This window comes from Idiotropiscis lumnitzeri, chromosome 2, assembly GCF_059441095.1.
Source record: "Idiotropiscis lumnitzeri isolate Australia: NSW breed Sydney's pygmy pipehorse chromosome 2, RoL_Ilum_1.0, whole genome shotgun sequence".
Classification (NCBI taxonomy): Eukaryota; Metazoa; Chordata; class Actinopteri; order Syngnathiformes; family Syngnathidae; genus Idiotropiscis; species Idiotropiscis lumnitzeri.
In genome coordinates, this window is record NC_142392.1 from 6,907,569 (window position 1) to 6,932,227 (window position 24,659).

At 41.4% G+C, this 24,659-nt stretch overlaps 4 protein-coding genes across 4 annotated transcripts in view; 3 read left to right on the forward strand and 1 right to left on the reverse strand.

The window, feature by feature from the left end:
* arhgef39 (Rho guanine nucleotide exchange factor 39) overlaps positions 1-8,685 on the forward strand; it is a 28,791-nt gene extending 20,106 nt beyond the window's left edge. The window contains exons 9-13 of the mRNA XM_088289000.1: positions 2,995-3,224; positions 6,153-6,241; positions 7,640-7,757; positions 7,837-7,931; positions 8,041-8,685. Coding sequence (XP_088145126.1) covers positions 2,995-3,224; positions 6,153-6,241; positions 7,640-7,757; positions 7,837-7,931; positions 8,041-8,077 — 569 coding nt within the window. The 3' untranslated portion in view covers positions 8,078-8,685. The remainder of the gene's footprint in view (positions 1-2,994; positions 3,225-6,152; positions 6,242-7,639; positions 7,758-7,836; positions 7,932-8,040) is intronic.
* Positions 8,686-9,180: 495 nt separating this feature from the next.
* rergla (RERG/RAS-like a) lies at positions 9,181-13,321 on the forward strand. Its single transcript, XM_088289001.1, has 5 exons — positions 9,181-9,247; positions 9,446-9,502; positions 10,355-10,428; positions 10,493-10,641; positions 11,365-13,321. The coding sequence occupies exons 1-5, from the start codon at positions 9,196-9,198 to the stop codon at positions 11,648-11,650; spliced, it is 618 nt and encodes a 205-aa protein (XP_088145127.1). The 5' UTR covers positions 9,181-9,195; the 3' UTR covers positions 11,651-13,321.
* Positions 13,322-14,480: 1,159 nt separating this feature from the next.
* On the forward strand, positions 14,481-20,281 carry il17ra1a (interleukin 17 receptor A1a). Its single transcript, XM_088288507.1, has 11 exons — positions 14,481-14,759; positions 15,589-15,613; positions 15,717-15,866; positions 16,139-16,260; positions 16,587-16,713; positions 16,846-16,893; positions 16,977-17,125; positions 17,481-17,555; positions 17,635-17,704; positions 18,162-18,275; positions 18,348-20,281. The coding sequence occupies exons 1-11, from the start codon at positions 14,664-14,666 to the stop codon at positions 19,715-19,717; spliced, it is 2,346 nt and encodes a 781-aa protein (XP_088144633.1). The 5' UTR covers positions 14,481-14,663; the 3' UTR covers positions 19,718-20,281.
* Positions 20,282-22,301: 2,020 nt separating this feature from the next.
* Positions 22,302-24,248, reverse strand: tmem121b (transmembrane protein 121B). The gene has a single exon (XM_088288508.1). It carries the CDS (start codon positions 24,216-24,218, stop codon positions 23,031-23,033), a length of 1,188 nt encoding a protein of 395 aa, XP_088144634.1. The 5' UTR covers positions 24,219-24,248; the 3' UTR covers positions 22,302-23,030.
* Positions 24,249-24,659: the final 411 nt, after the last annotated feature.

Here is a 24,659-nt window from a genome sequence, read left to right on the forward strand (position 1 = left end):
GGAAAGACTGATCCAGTCCAGATCTCGATTTTCGTCAATACATCTCCCACATAAATGCGACTTATACTCTGGAGCGCCTTATATATGTTTTTATTCCAGTTCATGATGCCTTTTTTTGAATAGTGTGACGCATACTCCGGAGCGAGTTATAGCCTGAAAAATATGCGGTGTAAATAAAACACATGAGGAATTTGCCTCGGGTATTTGGCAGACACGAGCAACGTGACAAATCAGGACAGAGAGTTTTTATACGTTATATAAGCGCACCATTAGTGCCGTAGTGCATGACAGTTTTGCAAACAATACCGAGAACCATCAAGCAAAATTAAGTGACCAGAAGTGCGATGAACTTGAGATTCCAAGTTACTTAAATTCAGGCCAAATCGAACCTGTCCTCATTCTGTCACATCTCTACAGTACAGAGGAACAGGACCCTTTGTAGATGAAGCTTTTATTTCCTGCCCCACCTTCCCTCAGCCCCCCCACCACGGCCTTGCCCAAAAGACTTTGTAGTGGAGCCGAGGTGCTCTTTGACAAGGAACAGTGAAAAACCTTTACATGGAGAGGAATGCCCGGCACCTCCTGCTCTTTGAACCCTCCGCTGGCTCAAAACCCCACGGATGGTCAGATCCTGGCAGGGTGTCTGAGAACTACCTGGTCTACAAAGAGACTCCTCTTCTTGCAGTGTTGCTAACTTCTCAGATCCTTGTCAACATTTTCTGACAAGCTACAGCTCAGTTTAAAAAAATAAATAAATAAATAAGCAGTTTGTTCCGGCGTTGGTTTGAATACACGGAATTAAACTTGACGTCTTTGAAGTGCATCCGTTTCAGTACGCTGGACACCAAGCAGCTTTCCGATGCTTGAGCAAACATGCAACACATTACTGCTCAAGCATGAATTAGAAGCGATGGCATGTTCCGCTATTCCTCTACGACGCCTACACTTGATTTATTACGGACGCGAACGGCGGTCTCGGCAAGCTGGCACGGCTTTGCGGAAGACACGGCACCTGCCAACATTGCAGTCGTTTTCAAGCCGCTGATGTGGAACTTTATAACTTCTTAAATTGGATCTTCATGTTTTGTTTAATCCTGACTCATTTCCTAAATTAGGACATTGAGATTAGTACATAGGACTGGAAAAGGTAAGAGATCACCTGCATTTAGCTTATAAGTACATTTGAAAGTATAAGGACGTTGGAACGCATTTGCGAGGACATTAAAACGTATTTGCGAGGACGTTGGAATGTATTTGCGAGATGGAACGTATTTTTCAGGACGTCAGAACGTATTTGCGAGAACATTGGAACGTATTTGCGAGATGGAACGTATCTTTGAGGCCGCTGGAACGTATTTTTTAGGATGTTGGAACGTATTTGTGAGAATGTTGGAACGTATTTACGAGGACGTTGGAACGTATTTGCGAGGACTTTGGAACATATTTGCAAGGTCGTTGGAACGTATTTGGAAGGACTTTGGAACGTATTTTGCACGTATTCCATGCTTCAATTCAATCCATGGTGCTGCTCTTTCTCGTCTCTGTTTACTCTTTGCTAAGTTAACGTTCTGCGCTGAATTGTCATACCATCAAATGGACCCTAATATTTTTTTCCCTTCATAATGTCATTCATTTCGAACATTTAATTGAACAGTTGCTGCTTCAGCAACTGAGAATCTCCTATCTCCAGACTGTTTTTCCATATGACACCCATGGCATTTTAAAAGCAATTTGACCCTTGCACTTCATCTCAACAGGCTGGTCTCTCGCGGTAAAAATGTCCACGGTGAGCCCGAAAGGCACAAATCGGGCCACCTAGGGTAGTTGCAATCACAGGCGGCTAACTGGGGTAATTACAAAAAAAAAAATATACCCTGGACCCGTGTTTGAATGTTCATCTTTATCCATCCAAAATGTCAGCCTGTCGCTTATTAGCGGCGGTCTTGGCGCTGCCAATCAACGAGATGAGCAGGAGCGATACAAGTCCATAGGTCTGTACCTCCCACTGTGGCTGTCTTTAGATTTCATGTCATCGCCTTGGTTTTTATGTCAGCTTGACCTACAGGAGTCTAATTAATTTTGTCGTCCAACCGCTGTCGTTTAATGCAAAGGCGATGGCACTAATTACCGCTTCCCTCCATCAATCTGCGTATTAAGGTTTTACCACTTTTTTTAAGTTATCTTGATGGGCAACTTAGGATTTCACATTGGCCTATTCGCAGATTTTTTTTTGGAAGAACTTAGTCACCATAATTTGTTGAAAAACTCCCCTATTTGCTGTTTTACGCGCTCAAGCCAAAGCAATAAAAATCTTGGTGCCAAGGGACTTACCAACATCTCGTAGCATCTTAGTGAGGAGTGTGTTGAGGAGTTTCGTGTCGATCCAAAGCAACCTGAGCACAGCTGTTAAATCCGCTCTTTAATTAGCGCCATGTTGTGCTTTGCTGCCATCTTGTGGCAATTGCAAACATTTTTTAGGGAATACCGATGAATCGCCGATTCGTGGCTAATCCCCCGCAAATAGTGGGCATTTAATGTATACTAAAATGTGTTTGCCATTGTTATTTGTTCATATATTTGTCGCAGAACAGCAAATAAACGTCCGGCAAAATTTTTATATATTTCTTTAGATCCTAACTGATGTGAAATTTTTGGAGACCGATGACGGATTTTGCCGTGAATTACAAAAAAGATGTATTGCTTAAAATAACTTTTTATAATAACATGACTTTAACGCCGGCCAAATATGTGCTCAACACAATGTCACAAGTACTTAAACTGGACTTCGGCCAGCTGGTGGTCTGACGGTTGCATTTGGCGCAGTGGGACACAAGCTCACATTGTGGCCAATGCCGCCTCAGGGCAAAAAAAAAAAAACATTCACTGTCCAAACTCATCTCACTTTTAACATTTCCTGGTCCTCTGCTGCAGCAAGACACCTTTACAGACCACTCCTGTGTGTTTTTATTTGGATGCGTTCTCTTTCTTATGCAGGGAGGTGGTACATCCGTGAAGGCTGGCTGAAGGTGGTCCCTTCCAAAGGAGGAGGCGCCAAACCCAAGATGTTTTTCCTCTTTTCGGACATGCTTCTGCAGGCCAAGCCATGCAGCGCCCTGCATCCCACCTACAGTGACAAGTTTGCAGGCCAGCACGCCTATCCCCTGGAAGAGTGCGCCGTGGAAAAGGTGTTCGGCCACACCAAGGGCAAAGGAGGCCTGCTCAGTGTGAGTTTTATCGTCAGATAAACGGACAATCACGATAAAAAATACAGTTTGCGCGCACATAACTAGCTCATTACAGTGGAAAGTGATCGTCCCATTCATTGACGCAACTCAATGACAGATACTCTCCACACTTCGCTTTTTTATCCACTGATATATATGGAATTATAAAAATAGTTACAGAATAGTGAGCAAATGTTTTCTAATTAATGCAATAGTAACCACCTTGCAAGACATCTGCTTATTGACTCGAGTAAACACATGGCGTTATTCCTCTTTTGACGTGTGTTTGATTTTTTTTGCCTTGACAGCTCGATGACGTTTTGAGTGTCAGTTACTTCCTCCTCCTTTAAGCTCCCCCAAAAAAGTTCAACTTTAAATGTTTCTCCCCCTTTGGTCTGACGTGTCTCCCAGGTCTCGGTGCAGCTGCCGGCTGACAAATTACGTCTAAATGATGTAGTCGCTGTCATGAAACATTCAACGGAACGAGTCGCGCGTCATTGAGCGAGCAACCAAAGCGTTTATGCGGCAAGTGTTTACTGCCAATGCTGCGCCGTATCAATATTCATTTTGGCTGATACGCCGTCTCGGAGAGTGCTTTATGTTCTGCTGCTAATGTGCGGCGCTCGGATACATAAGCAGCTATGTCGTGCTTTCATTGCAGTATTCAATTCTTTTTCATGTGGATTGGCACTGGACTTGAGAATGCAATTCACTGGTGATGCTTGGAAGAATTTTGGGCAGGGAATAGATTATTGAAAAATAAAAAAAATACCAGTATGTGCTTTTTTTTTTTTGAGGGGGGGGGGGTTTACACTGATGAACATTTATGAGGTTTAATAAGATTGCTAAAATCACTGGCAAAGATAAATGAATAAAGCCCAAACATTTTTTAATAAATATTTTTGGGCCAATTAAATAAAATTTGATTAATATTTCCCGCCGCACACGTTAAGAGCTTTCACGGTACAAATCGCTGATGCTATTTTTGTTATTATGTTAACGAGTCTGCAAAAAAAAATGAATTAGTTGAATTTTCAAGAAAAACTAATAAAACATTTTGGAGGAAAAAAATAAAAATCTATACCGGTTATATACTTCATTATTTTTGAGAAAAATAAAAAACATTCTCTGGATTTAATTTGGATATTTTAATTGGGAAAAGCATTTTTGTTTTGAAGATTAAAATACTTTATTTTCAAGAAAATAATCTGGCATTTTCAAGAAAAAAAATGCACAATTTTCCAAGTTAAAGTTGTCTGTGTTGGGAAATAATAATTTTAAAATACGCTTGTTAAAATATGACTCACTTTAATTTTTTAATTGATGCCTTTTTTGTGCTTGTCCCCTTATGTTTTAATTTCATCAAATTTCATCTTTATCAAGCAACTTTTAATTAATTCTAATAAATCGGCTCATCATGTGGAAAAGGATATTTTGTCCTAAATATTAGTATTGGGCATGATTGGATGAAATGACAATTATTTCCCAAAGTTTTTAAGCCTTGCAAATGAAATCTAATGAAAAAAAAATGCAATTGAAATTAGTGCACACATTATTTGGAATGCGTTCACAGCCAAGCGACGGCAGTCGTCTTGTGAGATAATCTCTCAGTTGTTGGATCAGATTAGAGGCCAGATCCATCTCTTCCGGCCCTCCAGTAAATACATCTTCCTCAAGCCTTGTCGCCGCTTTCCGCCAGCCGGCCCGCCGCGTTATCTAATGGCAGAAATGGCATTTCATTAGCCTCTTATCCCGCCGAGGCCCAAATGCATACTCAATAGCATTACCCGTAATTTCTCATAAAGACACATTATTGATCCCCGGCTCCTACCTGAGCTCAAGAAAAAGAAAAAAAAAAAAAAAAAAAAAGGTCTGTCAGCACTCCAGGGCCCTCCTCATCCGGTGGCATGAAGAATTAAAGCGAAATTAAATTTGACAGCTGTAAATGCCATGGCAATCTATATGCAAAGTTTGTGAGTCCCACCCCCACCTAAAAAAAAAAATCACTTTTATTAAAATTTATTGTATTGCCCCCCCCCCCTCCATTAGAGTTGTTTGTTTTGCAGCTCGCCCTTACCCCCCCCCCTTCCCCTCCTTTCAACTTACTTTTTCTCCCCTCGCTGCTGGAATATTTTCCCACATCCCCGATAGATTCGCTTTGATGTATAAATAATCAAGCGAAATTATTCGCGCCGCGCTCTGTCGTCATTATTATACAAAGTAATTTCTACCTAAGAGGGTCAGATTTCCTGACAAATCCCTAATTACTCCGCGGCAACAAAAAAAAAAAGAAGAAGAGCAAGCTACTTACGCGTGAATCGCGTGCCTCATCTCATTCCGCTCAATTCAAGCCTTTTAATTAGATAATGCGTTTGATGAAGGACTTTTTTTTTTTTAAATTGGAATCTATTTAATGTATAATAAAACACCGTTCAGCTGTGTTTGAAAAATAAAAGTCATATAAGCTTCTCCTTCAAAATGCTCATGAAAAGGATCAATATCGCACCGCCAAACAAACTAGTTCCGACGTCTGTAAAGTCTGCCGCTTCAGGTAAATGTAAAAGGTCATGTAATATAGCAACGGGCTGATTTGGAGCCTTAAACGCTTTAAGATTTGTTTGACAGGACGCTCTCGTGCTGTTTTTAGCGATACCGTGTTCGACTCAATATTTAAATGGATGTGATCAACTCATACGGAGAGGTGAGTTTGCAGGCGAGGATGGAGATATTTACTGTTATGGCCTGCCTCCTACTGGCCAGATTCTGTCATTACACTTCGACAAGAGTTTCTGTGACGCTGTGGCCAAACCGTACCACTAAAAAAATGAAAATAATAATAATATGAAGACCAGTTTCATGGGATTTGTTTGAGTATAATTCACTTGTTTTGTCGAATTCTACTCATATTTTTTTGTATTTCACTTCTAGCTGACTTTTCCCAAAGCCAAGCTGCTGCTCATGTCGAGCGACCAGGAGGATTTTAATGACTGGTACCAAAGCCTGACCTCAGCAGTTAGGTATGTACCCCGGTGTAAATATTGAAGAACATTGATGTTGCTTGTTTTTAAAAAGGTGTTTGAACACATTTTGATGCGCGAATCCCAATGACAAAAAGTGGGGCAAATCATGTGCGTCAACTTCCTGTTTCTACCACATTTTCTTCACTTTTAACAACATTGAGATATGAGATATTGACATTTATTTATCACCAATTGAAAAAAAAAAATTAAAAATTGTTGAACAAATGATTACTTACTGGTTTCAAGATTTCAAAACTGTCTTTCCATTAATCTGTTGTGTTGTGGGACTAATAAAGGCATTATTATTATTATTATTATTATTATTGAAACCGTTCGGGGATTATACATTTCCAAGGGTTCCTTCTGAGGCAAACCATAACTACGATGCAGCCTGTCCACAAAAATGAGTTTGACGCCCCTGCTCTAGCATGTACACAATGAAGTTACATAAATAACTGTACTCAGTCGTTAAATTATTCAACATGAACAACCCACCACCACATGAAGCTAATCAAAAAATGTTCGCTAGTGTCGTAGCCTCAATAACGTGCTGTACAACCAGCGAATGGTGACATAGCAAGAGAAAGATATAACACTAAAATGTTGCAATGCCCAGAACGCCCCGTTGATTCTCAGACTCGCATTGATCAACGGGGACCTCAGAAGGTCCACCCGGCCCCTCGTCTCCGGTGGAAGGTCCCCGAAAGGGGCAAAAAGGCCAGCTCCGCTATCCGGACCTCCCACCCGACTGAACCCCGGTGCTAATTAGTCGATCCCGTTGTCAGGGAGGAGCGAGGGGAGTGCTGTCAAAGCGCTCGGACCACCCGGCGGACGAGCCAATCTACAGGATCTAAACTCCGGGGAGCGTAATTAGCTGCAGCGCGGGGCCGAGTAGAGGACAGGCCGCGAGGAGCGGAGGTCAGCAACGCTCGCGTGTGTGCGCGTGTCCACATGCGGGTAAATGATTGATTGCCGCAAGACTTCACAATGCTTGACTGACACCCCTGAATCGGAGTCTTATAAAAAAAAATTCTTGGCCTCTGTTATTTTTAATGACAAAATTACCCGTCCACAAGTGTGGTCATCTTTATTATCCGCTAACTGTGTTTGTTTTTTTATAGACACACACTCTTTACACCGCAGCTTGTAGACAGGGGACTTAATTAGTGACCAGATCAATGCTCGGTGGCACTAAATGAAGGATGAGCTCTGCTAAGGCCCGACCACGAGGGATGCGGTGGATGCTAAACACCATTGAACCCTTACTTACCTCGTTCATTCGCGGATTTAAGCCTTTTCCGCCTCACCGGGTCGCCCCGCCGTGGTTTTGTTTTTGTTTGCGTTAAAAAAACACGTGCAGCGCAAACTCAACATGCAAAGGACTACGGTTTGCAGGAAGCTGCAGCCCAGATCGACGGTTGTCCTTCAGCGAGAGGATTTGAACCAGGAACCCCTGGGCTCGGCTGCCGACGGCCGTGATTTACCGAGCGGCAGCAACAGGAAGAGGAATATGGTAAATTATGGTGAAATATATTTTGGGGGTGTTTTTGAAGTCCGAGCTGCAATATTAATGTTTCTACCCGTCTATGCAGGTGAAGGAGGAGAACGGTGAGCGACCTGAGAGAGTGAATGTTGAGTGGGAGAGCAGCGCCCCCAAGAGGATGAAAGAATCCACTTCAGAGCACAGGTCTTTTTATGCTTTTTATTTTATTTTTTTTCCAGCGAGCTAGGCATCATCAGTTCCACGAATTAATTTTTTTCAATTAATTTTATCATGATTTGTTTGCAATCAACAGTTCCGAGGCATCCGCGTCAAGCTGCGTTATCCTCTGAGAGATTTCTTTCCCGAAACGCGGACGGAATTCCGTCGGGATCCCGACAGTGACGGTCTGAGAGTTTTACTTCGGATTTTTACGCTCACTCCCGGGCCTCTGCAAATTTTTATTTTTATCTTTGTGAAATGACTTTCCTTTCCTTGTGCAATACAAACTACTATTTTATCGCTGCTTTGTATACCAAATATGTGAAATTAGCATCGCTTTTTTTTTAATTTCATTTAGTTATTTTTTTTTTATTATTATTTTTTTTACATTTCCTTCCCCAACTTCCCGGCTTTTGTCGCCCGCTACAACGATAACCGTCGATTTTAAAAGGAAGCAATCGGTCAGTTGCACTCCATTGTGCGTGATATTGTCACATATTTACACTCAAAGCCAGTTACATTAATACATTTTATGTTTTTATATATATATATATGCATTTTATTTTATCCTTATATTAGCAAACGTGCACTTCTCTTTGATTCAGATGTTATAATTTGGGAGTTTGTAAAGTAAATTGATTCATTTAATCGAGATTCTAATATTATGAAGATTGTAAACCCAATCACAAATCACATCTAAAAATGGTAATCATGTCCCAATAAAACTCTTGAAAAAGTTTTTTTTTTTTGTTGTTTTGTTTTTTAACCTTCAGCAATCAGTCCACTAGAGGGAGACAAAACTTTGGGCGTGGATTTAGTTTGGCAGGTGGCTAGAAATAGAAGCTCTTTGCAGAAATAAAATAAAGATGTAAGAAATTCCAATCTAACGTTTGTTTGACGTGTGAAAATATACTTTTTTTATCGTCTTGACGCAATTAGTATGATTTAAATGGGACTTATTCTGCCTAGCAACAGGTGATCCAGAAAGAAAAAAAAAACATGACCTGCATTGTAAGTTGTTGTTGTGAAAAATGAAAACGGAATGACAAGGGATACCCAAACGTTTCCTGGATGACAAAAAAAAAAGCGGCACAGCTACGTCTCCCCCTTGCCCCCACCTTTCTTTCTCCTCCACCCTCTCTCGCTTTCCCAGTCGACTCAAGTCTCAAGCGGGCTTCAACTCTTCTATTTCCCTCCCCTCGTTTCATAAAGCATGTTTTTCATTCCTGGAGCTTTTTTGGAGGAGAACATGAGCGAGATCAAGATCGCGGTGCTCGGAAGTGAAGGAGTCGGAAAATCAGGTAAAAGGATTTCAATTTGGGCCAATGGGGATGCGGCACAATGGGTCCTCGGTTTACGACGGATGGGAGATTTAACTAAAGTCGTAATTGAGAATGGAACCCCCCCCCCTCCCCCCTCCAAAAATAAGAATATGAAAATCAAAACATCAGGACTGAAAATGTAATAAATTCGATGAAGTAACATTTGTTTCTCTGTAGCTCTCATCGTGCGGTTTTTCACGAAACGCTTCATTGGAGAATATGCATCATCTTCAGGTAATTAAAAAAAATAAAGTAAAAAAAATGAGATTGAAGTGACACAAGTTGTATATATTTTTTAATCATATAATTGAAGATATGAGCATAAATTTGTCAACCTTACATCTCTTTATTTTGTTATGCAGTTCTGGAAAATATTAAGACACAAAAAAATAAATATATTTTCTATCAATTCTTATTTAGTCTAATTGTAATATTATTTGTGTAAAAAAAATAAAAAAAGATGTTATAATGCCAGTACAACCATAATAATAAACAAAAAAATCAAAACGTGAAAACCAAACACATATTGTACAGCTGATTTTTTAAATTTATTATTCATTTATTTATTTATTTACACCGAATGTATGACTGTTTTTTTTTTATTATTTATTTATTTTGATTTTTTTTAAATAGAAAACCAAAAAATAATTTTCACTCACAGGTGCGGCGCTTCATTCCTTGTAATGTCATTTAATGCGCAGATCCACGCATGTGGCAAAAATGTCACCACACAACAATTACACAAGTATGTGTCGCTGTTCCCAAAACACTCAAACCAAAGTCCATGCAGCTCTGCTTACCTTTTAGTGAATTAGCGCTTCATTTATACCTTAAATGTGCCATTTATCATAATCCATCAATCTTAAAATTCTTAAAAATATATTGAATTGTAAAATAGTTTACCAGCCCTTCAAACATTTTCTTGACCTAAATTTGACACAGTTCTTCAAGAGAGTATTAAATGCAAAGTTAAATACGACTGAACTGTACTCAGCCAGTTATTCTTTGGCGCACCACTAGAGGGAGCAGGCGTACCACCTCACTTTGACAATCGCTGACTTAAAAAAAAATGTTTTCCTTGCACAGAATGCATCTATCGAAAGCGTCTGACTCTGGACGGAAGGCAGATGAATCTGGAGCTGTACGAGCCTTGCTCCCAGGTCAGGATTGTGAACATTGTTTGGAAAACGTTCATGCAGAGACTCAGTCATTTGTCGTTTTCAGTCCTTTCAGGGGAAATTAACTGTCAACGACCAGATTCACTGGGCCGACGGTTTCATCGTGGTGTACGACATTAGCGACCGCTCGTCCTTTCTTGCTGCCAGAAGCGTTGTGAAGCTCATCAGGGAGCGCCGCTTGGGATCGGTCAAAAGGTTAGATGCCTTCAAGTGTTAATTCATTGTAATTTGTTTTTATTTAATTTTATTAGTATTTGTAGTACAATTAATCAAGCAATAATTCAATAAAGTAATGAAACATGTTGAATGTTTATGTAGGTTGTCATTCAAGAAATATAAATATTTTTCAATTATTTTTTTTAAGAAAAAAAGTGGGTCAATCAAAATGTGTTTCTTACCCGTTTTAAAAATAATAAAATGACGAAAAATAAAATGGAAATTTTTTTTAAACATTCAAGGGGAGAAATAAAAAAACTGACTAAAAAGATTAATTTTCATTTATTCATTTTAAGAACGTGTTGTTGCTAATTGATTCATTGCGAATATTTGTAAATACCAATTACAAATTTCTTAAAATAAAATTTTTTCCCCATTTTTTTCCGTCAAATAATTGATTTGTTTTGTTTTGAGTAAAACTAAAAAAAAAAAAGATTTTTCACACAGTACACATTTAACATTTTTAAATTTATTTTTTGTAGAGGACATACATACGTGATGATGAAAATTATTTTCCCCCTTGCCTGAAGACAAATCTGAAAAAAAAACAATAAAAACAAACAGAAAGCACAATACATGGTTGTGGGGAAATGTTTATTAAATACCATATTAAGAATTAAATTAATAGCAAATGATAAAATTGAGAAAAAAATGTATGTGTATATAAATATATTTTTTAAAAATATTTTTATATTCAATCAGGGATGCCGAGTCGCTTATATTTCTGGTGGGCAACAAGCACGACCTGTGCCACATGCGAGAGGTGCAATGCGACGAAGGCCAACGCCTGGCGGCCGAGTTCCGCTGTCACTTTCACGAGCTGTCGGCGGCCGAGCACTATCACGAGGTGGCGCTCATATTCTCCAAGGCGGTGCGGAGCGCCGGCGTGGGCGGCAAGGCCAAGGAGCGCAGGCGACGCCCGAGCGGTTCCAAGTCCGTGGCCAAACTCATCAACAACGTTTTTGGCAAGAGGAGGAAATCGGTGTGAGGTGTAAAAAAACAAGGATGGGATCCGTCGTGGGATCTCTTGAGTGTAACTAGCGTCAATGTGGCTGTATGAAAATTAAACAGTGAGCATCAAATAGAAGATTGTTGTAAGCGTCGCTTTAATAAGAGGCAAAGTGTCCAAAAATAAAAGTGAACAAAATATTGTATATTTAAACAGCCAAAGTTCAACCAAGCGCTATGATTCCTAACAAGTCTGCTAGCTTGATGCTAACAATGTGACTTTGCAATTAGCATAAACCTTCAAACGACTGTTAATTTCATATACACGGAGCAGCAACGCATACAAACGAGGAGAATTCAACATCGTCTGTTTAAACCACCAAAAAAAGGGCGCAGAAGATTTAAGCTAACATACGCAACTAGCTAACCGAGATTAGCTTAGCTGCTTACGTAATTATGAAGCTTCAAACAACTGCTACCTTAACACAGATGGACCAACGATGAAAGACAAACTGCCAGGTAAAATTAATGTACTTTCTTTTTTTTTTTTAATTAAGAAATAAATAGCTAGCTTAATGCTAAATTAGCCTTGTACACGTAAATCCCATTCAAGTGAGTCGGTCTTTTTTTTAAGTTTGTGTTGTCATCTGTGGCAAACTATTTTTAGAAGTACAGATATCTGTTGGGAGTAAAAGTTGGCTTACTTCTAATATTTGACAGTAAAAACTACACTTACTCTCCTGACAGTAAACAACAACTCAAAGGTGGACTTTTTCCCCCCCTCATCATATCCCAGCACATATCTCCGTTATAATCTACATTCCTCTCATGCCTTCCCTGAACAGGTGTCTCCACGCCGCCATACAAAGTAATAAAACGGCAAGGAGGCCTCAGCATTGATTCACCCGGAGAAAGAAACATTGTTCGGAGGCCTCTCGGCACACCTTCGCGTATGAATGGCGCTCTTATCTCGAGTCTATCGGCGACCAGCTGTTTGTGGCAGCCGGCCGGAAAATCATCGCATGTCGGCGTGGCGTCGTCTTGAGATTAATACTCGGCTCGCTCAAATAAATGATCGCCTCAAAAGATTCTGCAGGTTCACTTGGAACATTGTTTCTTTTTTTTTTTTCTGCAGCAAGATCCACTTGGCCTTTTCTTGAAATTTCATTGGTTCATGTCCAGGGGGCGGGGCCTCTTCCAGGAAGTAGCTTGATTGAGTTAACTGGTTTGACCTTGAGCATGAACCCACCCGTGCAACTGGTGTTCTCCTTTGCTAAAAGATTTATTGTGGTAATAACGCAACAAAATTACTTGGCCTTATTGAATCAGTCTTAGACAAAATGTGTATTTTATAATTCATGAGTAGGCCAAAAAATAAATAAATAAATAAAAATCTTGCTTTCTTCTGCTTGCTCGCTGCATACAAAATATACTTAATTGAATATTTAATCCTTTATTAATAATTCAACACTTAATTATTTTAATGACAAATGTTTTGTTTTTTTAATCCAGCGCATTTGTTCAGTTGTATTTAACTTTCCGAACTGCTTTTAATCATTATATTTTTATTTAATCCAGTATGATACATTTCAGTTGGATTTAACTTTGAAATTTGCATTTAATCTTTTCGAACTGCTTGTTTTCAAACATTTTTGGTCCTTTTTTTTTTTTTATTAAATCAACGTGCTATACATTTTAATTAAATCATTATTTAAGAATTTTCCGGGGATGTTTAAGACCAGTGTGAATATTCTGATTATGCATATTGTTACAGTGGCTTAAATAAAAAATAAATATCTCTGCCTCAATTTTTGACAACCACATGAATGCGATGGTCTTCTCAAGACTTCGAAAGATACACATTAATGTTTGACAGGATGCAAGAAACGAGTGTTCTGAACAATGTAAGCAAAATGTTCTGTACAGTGCACTACCATCTAAGGTTTTTGGATCATCTAAACCAAAAGGGAGGCACGGCATAGTTTATTTATACAGTTGCCTACTCAAACAATCCGATAAGATGTCTCCCATTTAATGTTATTTCAATTGGAAGCCATGTTACGATAACAGTTATATAACCGTTTGAGGCCCCAATCCCTAAAATAGCAGCGGTTTGCAGACCCAATAATTTCCCTGCATCTTAATCCGTTTGAACAAAAGGGCAAATACATTTGACTTCTTTATTGAGTCTGAAGATTAGTTGTAACAGGTCTTTTTTCTGTATTAGCATGGGGTGGAAGAGAGAATGAGGCCAAGTGCTTTTTTTGGGGGGTCAATTTGGATGGATGGAAGCAGATTTTATTGCTAATACGTGTAATGGTAAAATCTGGCCCACAAAACTACGGAAATGGCATAGAAGGATCTTATGGCGCCCTCTGCTGCATAATCTGCCTCACTGCACTCCCCAAAAAATTAACATACTGTCTTGGGTCAAATTTGGCAGCCCCCAGAAAAAACACCCCGACATTGGATGACCCACAATAAATGGTAATGACATTATTCTAAATTTATTTTGTAGTGGCGTGACAGATTTTGTGCCGACTCAGGTTGGTCTGTGGCTACTAAATGAAACAAAAAATGTACGTGTGTTCAATCCAGAAAAGTGGTTCGAATTCTGAAAATGGAACAGGTGTATACTTCTATATTATTATTTTATGGTAACTGTTTAAATGTTTCACATTTTGATATATGTGTTTTTATATATTTTACACCACGTAAAGTCGATCGTTATTAAATACTTAAAAGTAGAACGTACAACTATTTTATATCTTCCACAATTAATGTAAATTCCGGTAACATGAAGGCAGCATTAATCAGTTCCGTCTCGTGATAATCAATAATGGCTGCTGAAAATTCCCAGGTTACTTGAAAGCATCATAATCAACGGCATGCGTGTTACTCTACCACCAAGCCGGAAGTTTTTTTCTTTAATCGGCAGTTCCTTTCGCTTTATAAACACCTGTGTTGTGAGTTAAAATTTGCCTCTAATGGCAACATTTCGCTATTTTTTTCACTGACAGTAATGTAGTTACGATAATTAACTTTGGGGGAAAATGAGGCTTAGTGCGGGCTTTGTGGCGTTAATGTGCGTGTCGCTGTCGTCCGCGTTGAGAACTTTGACGTCCGCTTCGTTGAATTGTTCCCAACAGGTGAGAATTTTTTTTTAAATTTTGGCACGCATTTCTTTTATATAGCGTTGATATTCAGCAGTTTTTTGTTTGATGATGTCCGTCAAAATGCGACTGAAGTACTCCCATTATATTGAAAGGAAACAGACGACCAGGGGCGTAGTTAATGTGGAATCCAGGTCACCTGCCCCCCGCACCACATTCGTCGACTGCACTAACAAGAAAATATTTCTACATGAACACAAGATCTTTTCAATTTTGTTTAAATTATCTGGAAGGTTACATCACCAGTGTTCATAGTTTTTAAACGTTCCTCATTTCCTTTACCAACAACACCAACAATTTTGAATATTAATGCCTGTGAATGAGGAAATTCTCCCCCTTTCTGAGCTAGATCAAATCCTTAAAATGTTATTTTGAAGGGTATTGAACAATTGAATTGTTGCAACTTCTACTGTAGTTTATAAGAACATTATAAAACGTATTTACTATTTTGATTGCTTTACGACGCACATCTCATTGATGAATTGCGTCACGCGTTTTACTTTTGAAAGCAGTGATTAATGTAATTGGTCGTCCTGTTATTACTGTTTATTACGCACATTTTATCACAAAAAAATCAAATCTTTTTCCTGTCTTCCTGAATCAAATCTGTACATGTACTATAAGGCGCAATGCAAACGATCATGATGTAATCACAAGACAATATATATGTGTGAATGTTGTATTACTCAAAACCAGAACTTGCTCTGACAAAAATACAAAAGTAATATAAAAAAATTGCCACAACACATATCTAACTATGTTCTGTTCTTTCTTGTTGTTTTTTGTTGTTGTTGTTTTTTACTAGGGCCTGAGGTGTGCAGTCAGTTTCAGTGAGTCCCCTACCCATTCCTAAAAAAAGTGTCCTAATTTTATGTGTGAAATTTTCTTTGAATGCTATCCCAGAAGAAAACATTTGAGATTATGTGTGCGCAGATAACTGCCTCCTCGACAGCGAATGGCTGAAAGTGAGGGAATACACTCCAAGTGGTCCACAGGGTTTGATGGTGTCTATGACAACAGTCCAGGATGAGGCAGGACATCGGAACCCAGTCCTGGTTGCGAACTGGACCTTAAGGGATGACGGTGAGTGAGTCTGGATCATTGTTGAGAGAAAATTTGTCTCAGAGGCATTTCCAGCAAAGAGAGCAACCATGATTGGAAATTAAATGGCTATGAAGATGTTTGTGTTCCGACCACACAGTGGAATGAATAATCTAAATCAAAGGCAGGCCAAAAAAAAAAAAGTGTGCCACCTTGGTTTTCTGCCACCTCTTCATATAAAACAATTGTACCGATTTAACAATCCTAATGAAATCTCATGTTGTTAAACGGTCAACTTCGGTGTGTCTCTGCAGGTAGCATCAGTTACCTGAAAGCCACTGAGCTTCACGTCATGGTGATGGCCACCAATCAGCACCTGTGCGTCAGATATTCCTTTAAAGACAAACTCCCAATGAGGAATCCACTTGACAATATGGTGAGTTTTTCAATTATTGGAGCGATTTTAAATGAATAAATAGATGATAAAAATAAATAAATAAATGAAAAAAATAAAAATAAATAATAATAAATGAATAAATAAATAAATAAAAATTTATAAAAAATAATAAATAAATATGTCTTACCTGGTTAAATAAAAAACATATTTTGTCATTTAACTCATTCACAACCAGCCCAGTAAAAAAAAGAAGGATTTTGACGTATTTATCCGTCAATGGTATTGAATGAGTTAACTAGAAGTTGTATTCAGATAACTGGTCTTCTTCTAACACGTTAAGGCTGGTGTACAATGTTTTTCGGCAGTGGTCATTCTATGCAAATATGCTGGTGTTGGACCCCGGGCACACGTATCGGGTTTCTGTCTTCAACATCCCCAAGCCGGAAGTTGGCCACAGCGACTATGACATCAGCGAGACTGTTGTTGTTCCGGGTGAGTCCACACAACTTTGGACTTCATCTTTCTGGAACTATTAGAGTTAAAGAGAACATATAACTGTGTGTCAGAAAAAAGACATTGTTATTCGCTGACTTTTGAAGTGACTCGGATTCTGTTTTGAATCAGGTTGTCAGGACTCGGAGATGATCATGACCCAGTTTTGCATCGAGCGAGGTGAGTCACTGCTGTATTTGAGAAAACAGTGGGTGTACCCTTTGCCAAAATGCTGTATTTCCATTTTTTTTCCCGTCTTTTAGGAAGTCTTTGGCAGTCCAACATCAGCTTGACTCTGACAGCCACACAAAGACAGGCGCTGACAGTCGGCTTCAGTCCTGACTCGCTGTGTGAAGAGTACATGGTTATTGTGAACTGTGCCTCTATCCAACATGTTGACCATGCACACAAGGTAAGCTCAGTGTTGTTTTCAAATTTTTATTTTTTTTTTTAAACGGCACTTTTGCAGCACTCTCTCAGCCACGTTTCCTCCTGAGGAAATTGACCTAGAATATTCAGGTGGGTGCTCATTACAGCATCCTGTGCTGCGTTAGCCTAGATTTCTACCTCAGATTTTTTTTTTTCAACAGGAAGCTCATGCAGTCTGTCCTATTTTCTAGAATAAATTTCTGCTGCAAATGAAAGCAAATCTGATCCGATAAAAGGCGCAGACAATGATTAAGTCCCCCCCACACACCCCCCCCTTCCATGTAGTTTTCGCCCCCCAAGTTGCTCTACTGGTGCTGCCCAATGTTTTTTTTTTCCAGGTCAACCACACACGTCTGAATGTAACCTTCAGCTTGAGTAAATGGCCCAGATCCTGCTGCCAATTTGACGTCTCGGTAAAGATGAGATCTGTGTCGTCTTTATTTAAGTGCTCTACATGCAAAAATGACAAATGACGTCCCATCTTCTTTTCAGATTAAACCGAAGTTCCAAATATGTGGCGAGGACTGCACCCGTCATACGAAAACGCTGCACATTTGTTCAGGTTTGGCAGTCTTTTTAATAAAATGCGTGCGTCTCCGGTAGAATATGTAACATGGATGTTGCTGTCAAGACAAAAGTGAATCTGATTGTGTCGAAATCGCTACCAAAAAGTCCGCTATAGCTTTAACCCCTTCATTGTGGTTTCCTTGAAACCTGCAGGCGACTTTCAAACATTCGTAACGTCAATGCAAATGTAAACGTCCATGGCAACGGTAAAACGTTTGTACTTTGGAATTGCGATTTATATTCTTCTCACCACGTTCTGTGGCCAAAAAGCCTAAGGGGAAAAAAAAAAAACAAAATACGCGTAGTTGATCATCGCTAAACTAACTGCTACGTCAATCATCGAGTCAAATGAACTCGATTAATGAGGTAATAGATAATATCTCGTGATTAATTTTATACCTCACAAAGCAGATGGGCTGCTCATAAATGAACTGTAATTCGACTCTTAACAGCCACGCCCACCGATCCTCCGGATGCTCCTCAATACACAACTGTTATCGTGTGCGTGGTGCTCCTATGTGCTGGGATATTTGCCATTTTTACGTACATCCTGTGCAGGAAGCCAGGTTAGTACCACAAACTCCGTCCCCCTCCCTTTGGGTCCGATCAAAAGTCACATTCATTTTTAATGCCTTCAGGCAAACCTGGCGATGGCTTGGTTGGGGTTGGAGAGGAGAAACCAAAACGGCAACGGCAGCAGCGTATTCAACAGACGCCAAAAGTTCTGGTGATCTACTCCCAAGACCATTACCTATACAGGGACGTAGTTTTGAAGCTCTGCGCATTTCTCCGAGCAAAATGTGGCGCCAAGGTGCTGATAGATCTGCTCGACACCACCTCGGTGGGCATGGTCGGGCGCGTCTGCTGGCTGGAGTGGCAGCGGCGACAGCTGAAGAATCCCACCGATAAGGTCTTGGTGCTCTGCTCGCGAGGGGTGCAAGCCAAGTGGCGAGCCATGTGCGGCCACCGCCGCGTGTTACTTAAGGAAGACCTCCTGTCGCCGACGGACGACATGCTCACCCCCTTCCTGAACCTCTTCCTGCCCGACATGCACCAAGCGCGCAAGCACGGCAAGTACATGGTGGCGTACTTCAGCGACGTCAGCGGCGAGCGGGACGTGCCGTCCGTTTTCGACATTGCCGTGAAGTACACGCTGATGAAGCACTTTGAGGAGCTGTACTTTGGACTGCTGGACATTGAGAAGTACCAGCCGGGTCAGGTCAATCACATCGAGGGCATCGGTCGGGATGAGTACTTCAACTGTCCCTCAGGTCAAGCTCTGAAGACTGCCATTGAAACCTTCCGGGCGTACCAGATTGAAAATCCCGACTGGTTCGAGAGGGAGTGTGTACCTAGTGAGGAAGACCTTCTGATTGAGTCCAGTTCTGTCATTGACCAGCAGCTGGGCTCACCGGTTCTAGAATGTCTTCCTCTCATCAGAGATGGAACCCCGGTCTACAGTTGTGAAGCGAACATAAGAGAGAACGGAAGCGCCGTGCAAGTCGTCACCCCGGAACTGAACCCTAAACGCTCGTCCGTGGCGGAACTTGTACCCCTCATGAACCCGGTGTCCAGTCACCAGCAACAGTCGGTCATGCCTCACCCGTGTCCTCCAATCAGTCCCCACTCTGGTTTTGTAGCTGAGCCCATTGTATCTGGAAAGCACTGCCCATCTGCTGAGGCGAGGCACATAAGTCAAATCCCAGAGGAGGATGAGGAGGCGTGGCCAAGCGACTCCACAATCCTGAACTCTCATGCGTCAATCTCACGAGAGTTACCTCTTCCCAGCATACAAAATCTCCCTCAGAACCCAATCAGCCAGCCTGTGGAAATGCAGGAGGAGGATCCCAGCGCTGAGGGCTCGAACAGTGGATCTGATCAAGGCTACATCTCTAAAATGCCATCCCCGCTTGGAACTCCCTACAAGGAGGATCCTCTGGTGGCTCTGGCGAGGCTGCAGGAGGAACTCTTTCTGAAAACTCTGGAGAGCTCAGACTTTGACCTGTAGTCTCCGCCTGTAATTCGCTATCCCTGATCTAAAGGGTTTGTATCCTCCTGCCAAATCTATATTCCTCCCCCGTTCAGTTTTTCAAGGGACTGTGATAATACAAATACTCGTGGCTTCTGCAAGGCCACAGGACGCACCTCCTGCCTATCCATTTTCCGACTGGTTCGGTTTCTGGAGATGGTACAAAAAAATGGTTCCATCTGGGAATTCGGGATAGTCTGAGAGTGACTTTACACCGATGGTCCACCTTTTTTTGGCACAGTGTGTTAGCAGAACCATTTTTTTTTCTTGGAGAGGGTTCAACAGTGACTCTGGCAGGGTGACAAGAGGAGCTGCGTCTGCAAAAATGTCGATAGCTTAATCCGTATACAAATATTGGTCCATTCCACACCTATACATGACTTTGTAAATAGGAACTGGAAGTTGTCCAGTCTGGACCAAAAAAAAAATGTGAAATGTGCAGAATTTGGTGTTTTCCACTTTTCAGTCTGTTCCACTGTAATCGTAACCTTCAATGAAGTCAACGGTACTTTTCCAATAAAAGATGATTTTATTTGACCTTGACCACACAAGACTCTTGCTTTAACGTCTACGGTACATCCAGTAGATTGGAATATAGTGGTACAGATATACAGCACACGACGTTACCACGTGTAGGTAGTACTAGTATCTGTAAACAACAGCAAAGATTTCCTGTAAACGTGTGGGAAGAAAGAGGAAAACAGTCAAAATATATTAAAAAAAAACGGTCACGTTGCAATGTTGCGCATTGTTCAGTTTGTGTCCACGAGCGAGACTCAAGTCCATTTGGTGTCCTTTGGTAGTTTGGATGGAATTGTGCCAGCTCATGCAGGGTATGGTACGTGACAATGTGACTATGTATTTATTTATTTTTTAATCATGAAGCATGGTTTAAAATATTTGGTGTGTGTGTGTGGGGGGGGGGGCATGGCAGAACGATTATCACACATGAAATAAAGGCAAAAGAAGCACTTTGAAGCAGCCGCCGCAGCGTATTTCATCCAAGCTCGAGGAGCCTTGCCCGCGGTTTTGAATCAATCTCACGAGTCGGGTCATGTGACCTATTTAGAAGAGGACATCGGGGTGATGATAAACAGGTCTGCGGTTCATGACATCATCAAGCATGGCAACAATTATCAGTCCGACATTAGCCAACGCGATGTGAAATAGTCGATGCGGTCGGGTGGGCACTTGTTGCCGTGGCAACAAGCTATCTGCCTGCATCTGTGAGCTCACGAAGCACCCTCCACTTGTTCCACTCGTATTTCAACTCAAAACTATAAACTCATGTTGTCCACAAAGTGGAAGTCGGTCTGGATTCTCAACTCACCGACGAGCGCGAGTGAAGATAAAAGTGCTATAAGAGGGAAAAAAAAATATTATAACAGCTGGACATTGCACATAATGTTAAGGCACGAGTCAGTTTAAGCGCTGACCTGCCTGCTTGGGGGAGCAAATCAATTTGACGGAAAGCAACGCGGTATAACGCATAAAGTGCTAGTTAACAAGAATGATTTGACTTACAAGCACAGACTCACAAGTCAAGGTACCACGACTGGTTATGAACTTATTCCAGAAGTGGAACGACATGAAAAAATAATCTAAGTGCTTTCTAAGACGACAAAGTGACTCAAGCATAATAAATTAAATAAAAAAAAAAAAAAGATTGTCTCCACACTAATGCCACGTGAATTTTGCGCATGTTTAGCCTAGCTTAGCATAAAACAGGAAAGCAAATTAACAAAAGTGTGCATCGGCGTATTAATGCAGACCAACTTGAACAATCCGTGTTACCAAGTCTTCAAACTTCCACAAGATATTATTTTGAAAAGGTGCAGGCACTTGCGTGGCGGACCGACTGGTTAACGATTTTCAACCTTGACCGTTTAAAAAAAAAAAAACGAACATAAAAACATTCCATCATAGTTTTTTTGTTGCCCAATTTTTTCTGATAAAACTGCCCGAGATTGATCGCGTTGTTGACTAGACGAGACTTGTAACATTCACATCCAGCAAGGCTAACGCTCCGTTTTGCTGTATTTAGCTTACATGTACATTAAACTAGCTAACATCGACGGTTGAAGTGAAATGGCGAAAAAAGTGGCGCTTAAAATATTTACACGTCTAAACATTCCACAAAAGGACGGTAAAGCACTCCCTCCTCTCGGACAACGCTATGAACCGACGAAATGAAGCTCCTCCCGCCATGTCGACATAGTTCCTTGGCACCGAAACGCCAGGAGGTGGCGCCAAAGCACTATTTTATGTCTTCAACATGGCTTTGGTCTGAGCACAAATACGGGCGAAATGACAGCAGGTTTGCGAATGTGAATTTGCGACGGCTGAACCTTGATATCCGAGGGTGTCGGCCACACGCGGGATAATATTACACGCGTCAACACTAAGTCGGTACTAGAGACAACATAGTCATCGATAGAAGACGATAAATGTGCATGGTTGGGGTTGCTGGGGTTCTTCAAATTGCACTTGACAACCCACAAAGACGTGTTGCGTTCGAGTGCTGTGGTAAAATTCATACACGGAGCACTAAATCCAATACAAGTGTTTTTTTTCTTATACATTTGAATTTCTAGCACCTGTCCATTGATCCCAAATGGGGGGGGGGGGGTTGCTTGTCAAATATATTAAAAAAATTGGAAGAAGAAGAACCCTCACATATTTAAAAGATACAGACGTACTTGCCGTTGAGGATATCCAGTCGACTGCAAAATACACAATGTTAAAATCTTACAATTCCATATTTAGTGGTTTTGCATTAATTCTGACAAGAAAAAACTCATCAGTGTGACTGAGCTGGTTCCAAAGGTGGTCTAAATACTACGAAAAAGTAATAAAGCACTGCTGTTAGCGAAAGGCCATGAGGGTCTTGTTTGGTAATAAAGCACATATGTGTGTCTCACTGTAGAAATAACAAAGGTTGGTGTCAATTTTGTTTTGAAAGTAACAAAAGTAGCCCAGCTTGTCGTTTAAATGTTAAACATTTCTGATTGATTTGTATCCTCATGTGCTGTACATTGCATGTAGTTATTTTTTTCCTCGAATGTTACAATTGTCAATGCAATATTTTTATATTTTATAAATTATCTTGCAAAATATTTAATTTCACAGTTGAACTAAACGCAAACTTTGTGCATGGAATTTTTTAAATATGATTCTATTTATGTTATATTAGGAAGATTTCACATTTTAATAAATTACTGGACGAGGGGGAAAAAATCTGAATGGATTCGTATTTAGTCAAATGAATTGGCTTTTGAAATTTGGGAGGCGATTAGGACTGAGCGACCGCCAGCGTGTTGACGTATCCATGCGGACACATGTCGTTCTCGGACACTCCATGCGAGAAGTGGGCCTGGTGGTGGCCTCCCCCGGCGAGCCTCCTCCGAACCCCACGCACCGCCACGCACTGCTCGGCCAGCTCCAGAAACTTGCACGCCAGGAAGAAAACGTTCTTGAACATGAACACCGATACGGGGCCTTCGTATACGAACACCTGGAAGCAGCGCACCACCAGCAGCGGCGCGTTGACCAGGAGGCCCGCGGAGAAGAAGCGAGCCCAAAGCCACCGGCACCGGAGCTCCGACGCGGTGAGCTCGTACAACCACAAGACGGGAGCGGCCAGCGCCACGAAGTACGCCGAGATGACGGTGTACTTGAGGTACGGTGTGGGGATCTCGCTCCGGAGCAACGCCTCCACCAGGGAGAAGCTGTCGATGAGATCCAGGCAGGTGGAGGTGAAGCAGCTCTGGGAGTGGTGCCGGGTAGCCCCGTTCAGGTCCTCGATGATGGCGTTGATGAGACAGAAGAGCAGCGGCGCCGAGAGCAGGGTGACGATCTTGAAGCCGGTGAGCCCGCACGGCACCTTGGTGGCGACCAAATCCAGGATGGAGGTCTCCAGGACCAGCACCACCTTGGGGGTGCACGCGATGACGTGGACGAGCCACGCCAGGTAGGCGTAGGTGAACTCGCCCAGGTTGCAGCCGCCGTACGCGGAGCCCTTCTGGTGGAAGCCGCAGGCCCGCTCCCGCTTGCCGCGCGCGTTCTTCACGAAGAAAATCGCCCAGCCGGACACCACCACCAGGTCCGTGGCGATCCACGAGCACCAGTACAGGTCGGTGAACGCGATGAGGTAGAAGTCCAGCACGCCTCCCTGCAGGACGAGCAGCAGGAAGCACAGGATTTTGTAGAGGAGGCTCCGCGTGGAGCGGGGGGCGAGCAGGGGGGCCCCGGCGTGGGCGAAGTCCGCCGATGTCATGATGCGGCCGCCGGGCACGAGCGGACGGATGCTGCCGCCGCTGTCCTCCGGATGGATGCCTCCGCCGGTGGTCCGCGCGTCCCGCCTCCTGCTCAGCAGCCGGCCGGCTTCCGGGGAGGACGAGGAGGAGACGGGGGAGTCTGAGGCCAAAGTCGCGACGGATTGGAATGCCTTGGAATTGTCTTTGGGAATTTCAGCGATCATTGTATGACAGAGGTCGCATCAGCTTTCCCCCCCGTTGTCTTTCTCCTTGATGTTTTTTTTTTTCCTAGGTGGAGGGAAGAGTTGCTTAGAAACAAAGGCCTGGATTTCAGAAAAATGGAATGGACTTCTATAGCCAGTACTTAGCAATATATTTGATTGCATTATTTCATTAATACAATATTTTATATTGTAATATTTCCTAATATAACAACATGAAGGGATATGGCAAAGAAAAAAAATCTTAAAACTCAAAATGCAACTATATTAGAAAAAATATGTAAACCATGTTAAATCTAAAACTAATATACACAAAAATGGTAATATTAAATATAAAAATATTTTTTAAATACAAAATGTATTAAAAATTATAAACCATCAGTCAAAATATACATGCTTTAAAAATAGTTTAAGAAAATAAATCATTAAAAATAAAAAAAAAAT

What these genes read in the sequence shown, in the direction of transcription:
- rergla (XM_088289001.1), top strand. Translation starts at nt 9,196, where the DNA reads ATGAGCGAGATCAAGATCGCGGTGCTCGGAAGTGAAGGAGTCGGAAAA. An exon ending in AGAATATGCATCATCTTCAG is followed by an intron (nt 9,503 to 10,354) that starts GTAATTAAAAAA and finishes TTCCTTGCACAG; the next exon opens with AATGCATCTATCGAAAGCGT. An exon ending in CGCTTGGGATCGGTCAAAAG is followed by an intron (nt 10,642 to 11,364) that starts GTTAGATGCCTT and finishes ATATTCAATCAG; the next exon opens with GGATGCCGAGTCGCTTATAT.
- il17ra1a (XM_088288507.1), top strand. Translation starts at nt 14,664, where the DNA reads ATGAGGCTTAGTGCGGGCTTTGTGGCGTTAATGTGCGTGTCGCTGTCG. An exon ending in GGAATCCACTTGACAATATG is followed by an intron (nt 16,261 to 16,586) that starts GTGAGTTTTTCA and finishes GTTTTTCGGCAG; the next exon opens with TGGTCATTCTATGCAAATAT. An exon ending in AACGCTGCACATTTGTTCAG is followed by an intron (nt 17,705 to 18,161) that starts GTTTGGCAGTCT and finishes GACTCTTAACAG; the next exon opens with CCACGCCCACCGATCCTCCG.
- tmem121b (XM_088288508.1), bottom strand. Translation starts at nt 24,218, where the DNA reads ATGATCGCTGAAATTCCCAAAGACAATTCCAAGGCATTCCAATCCGTC.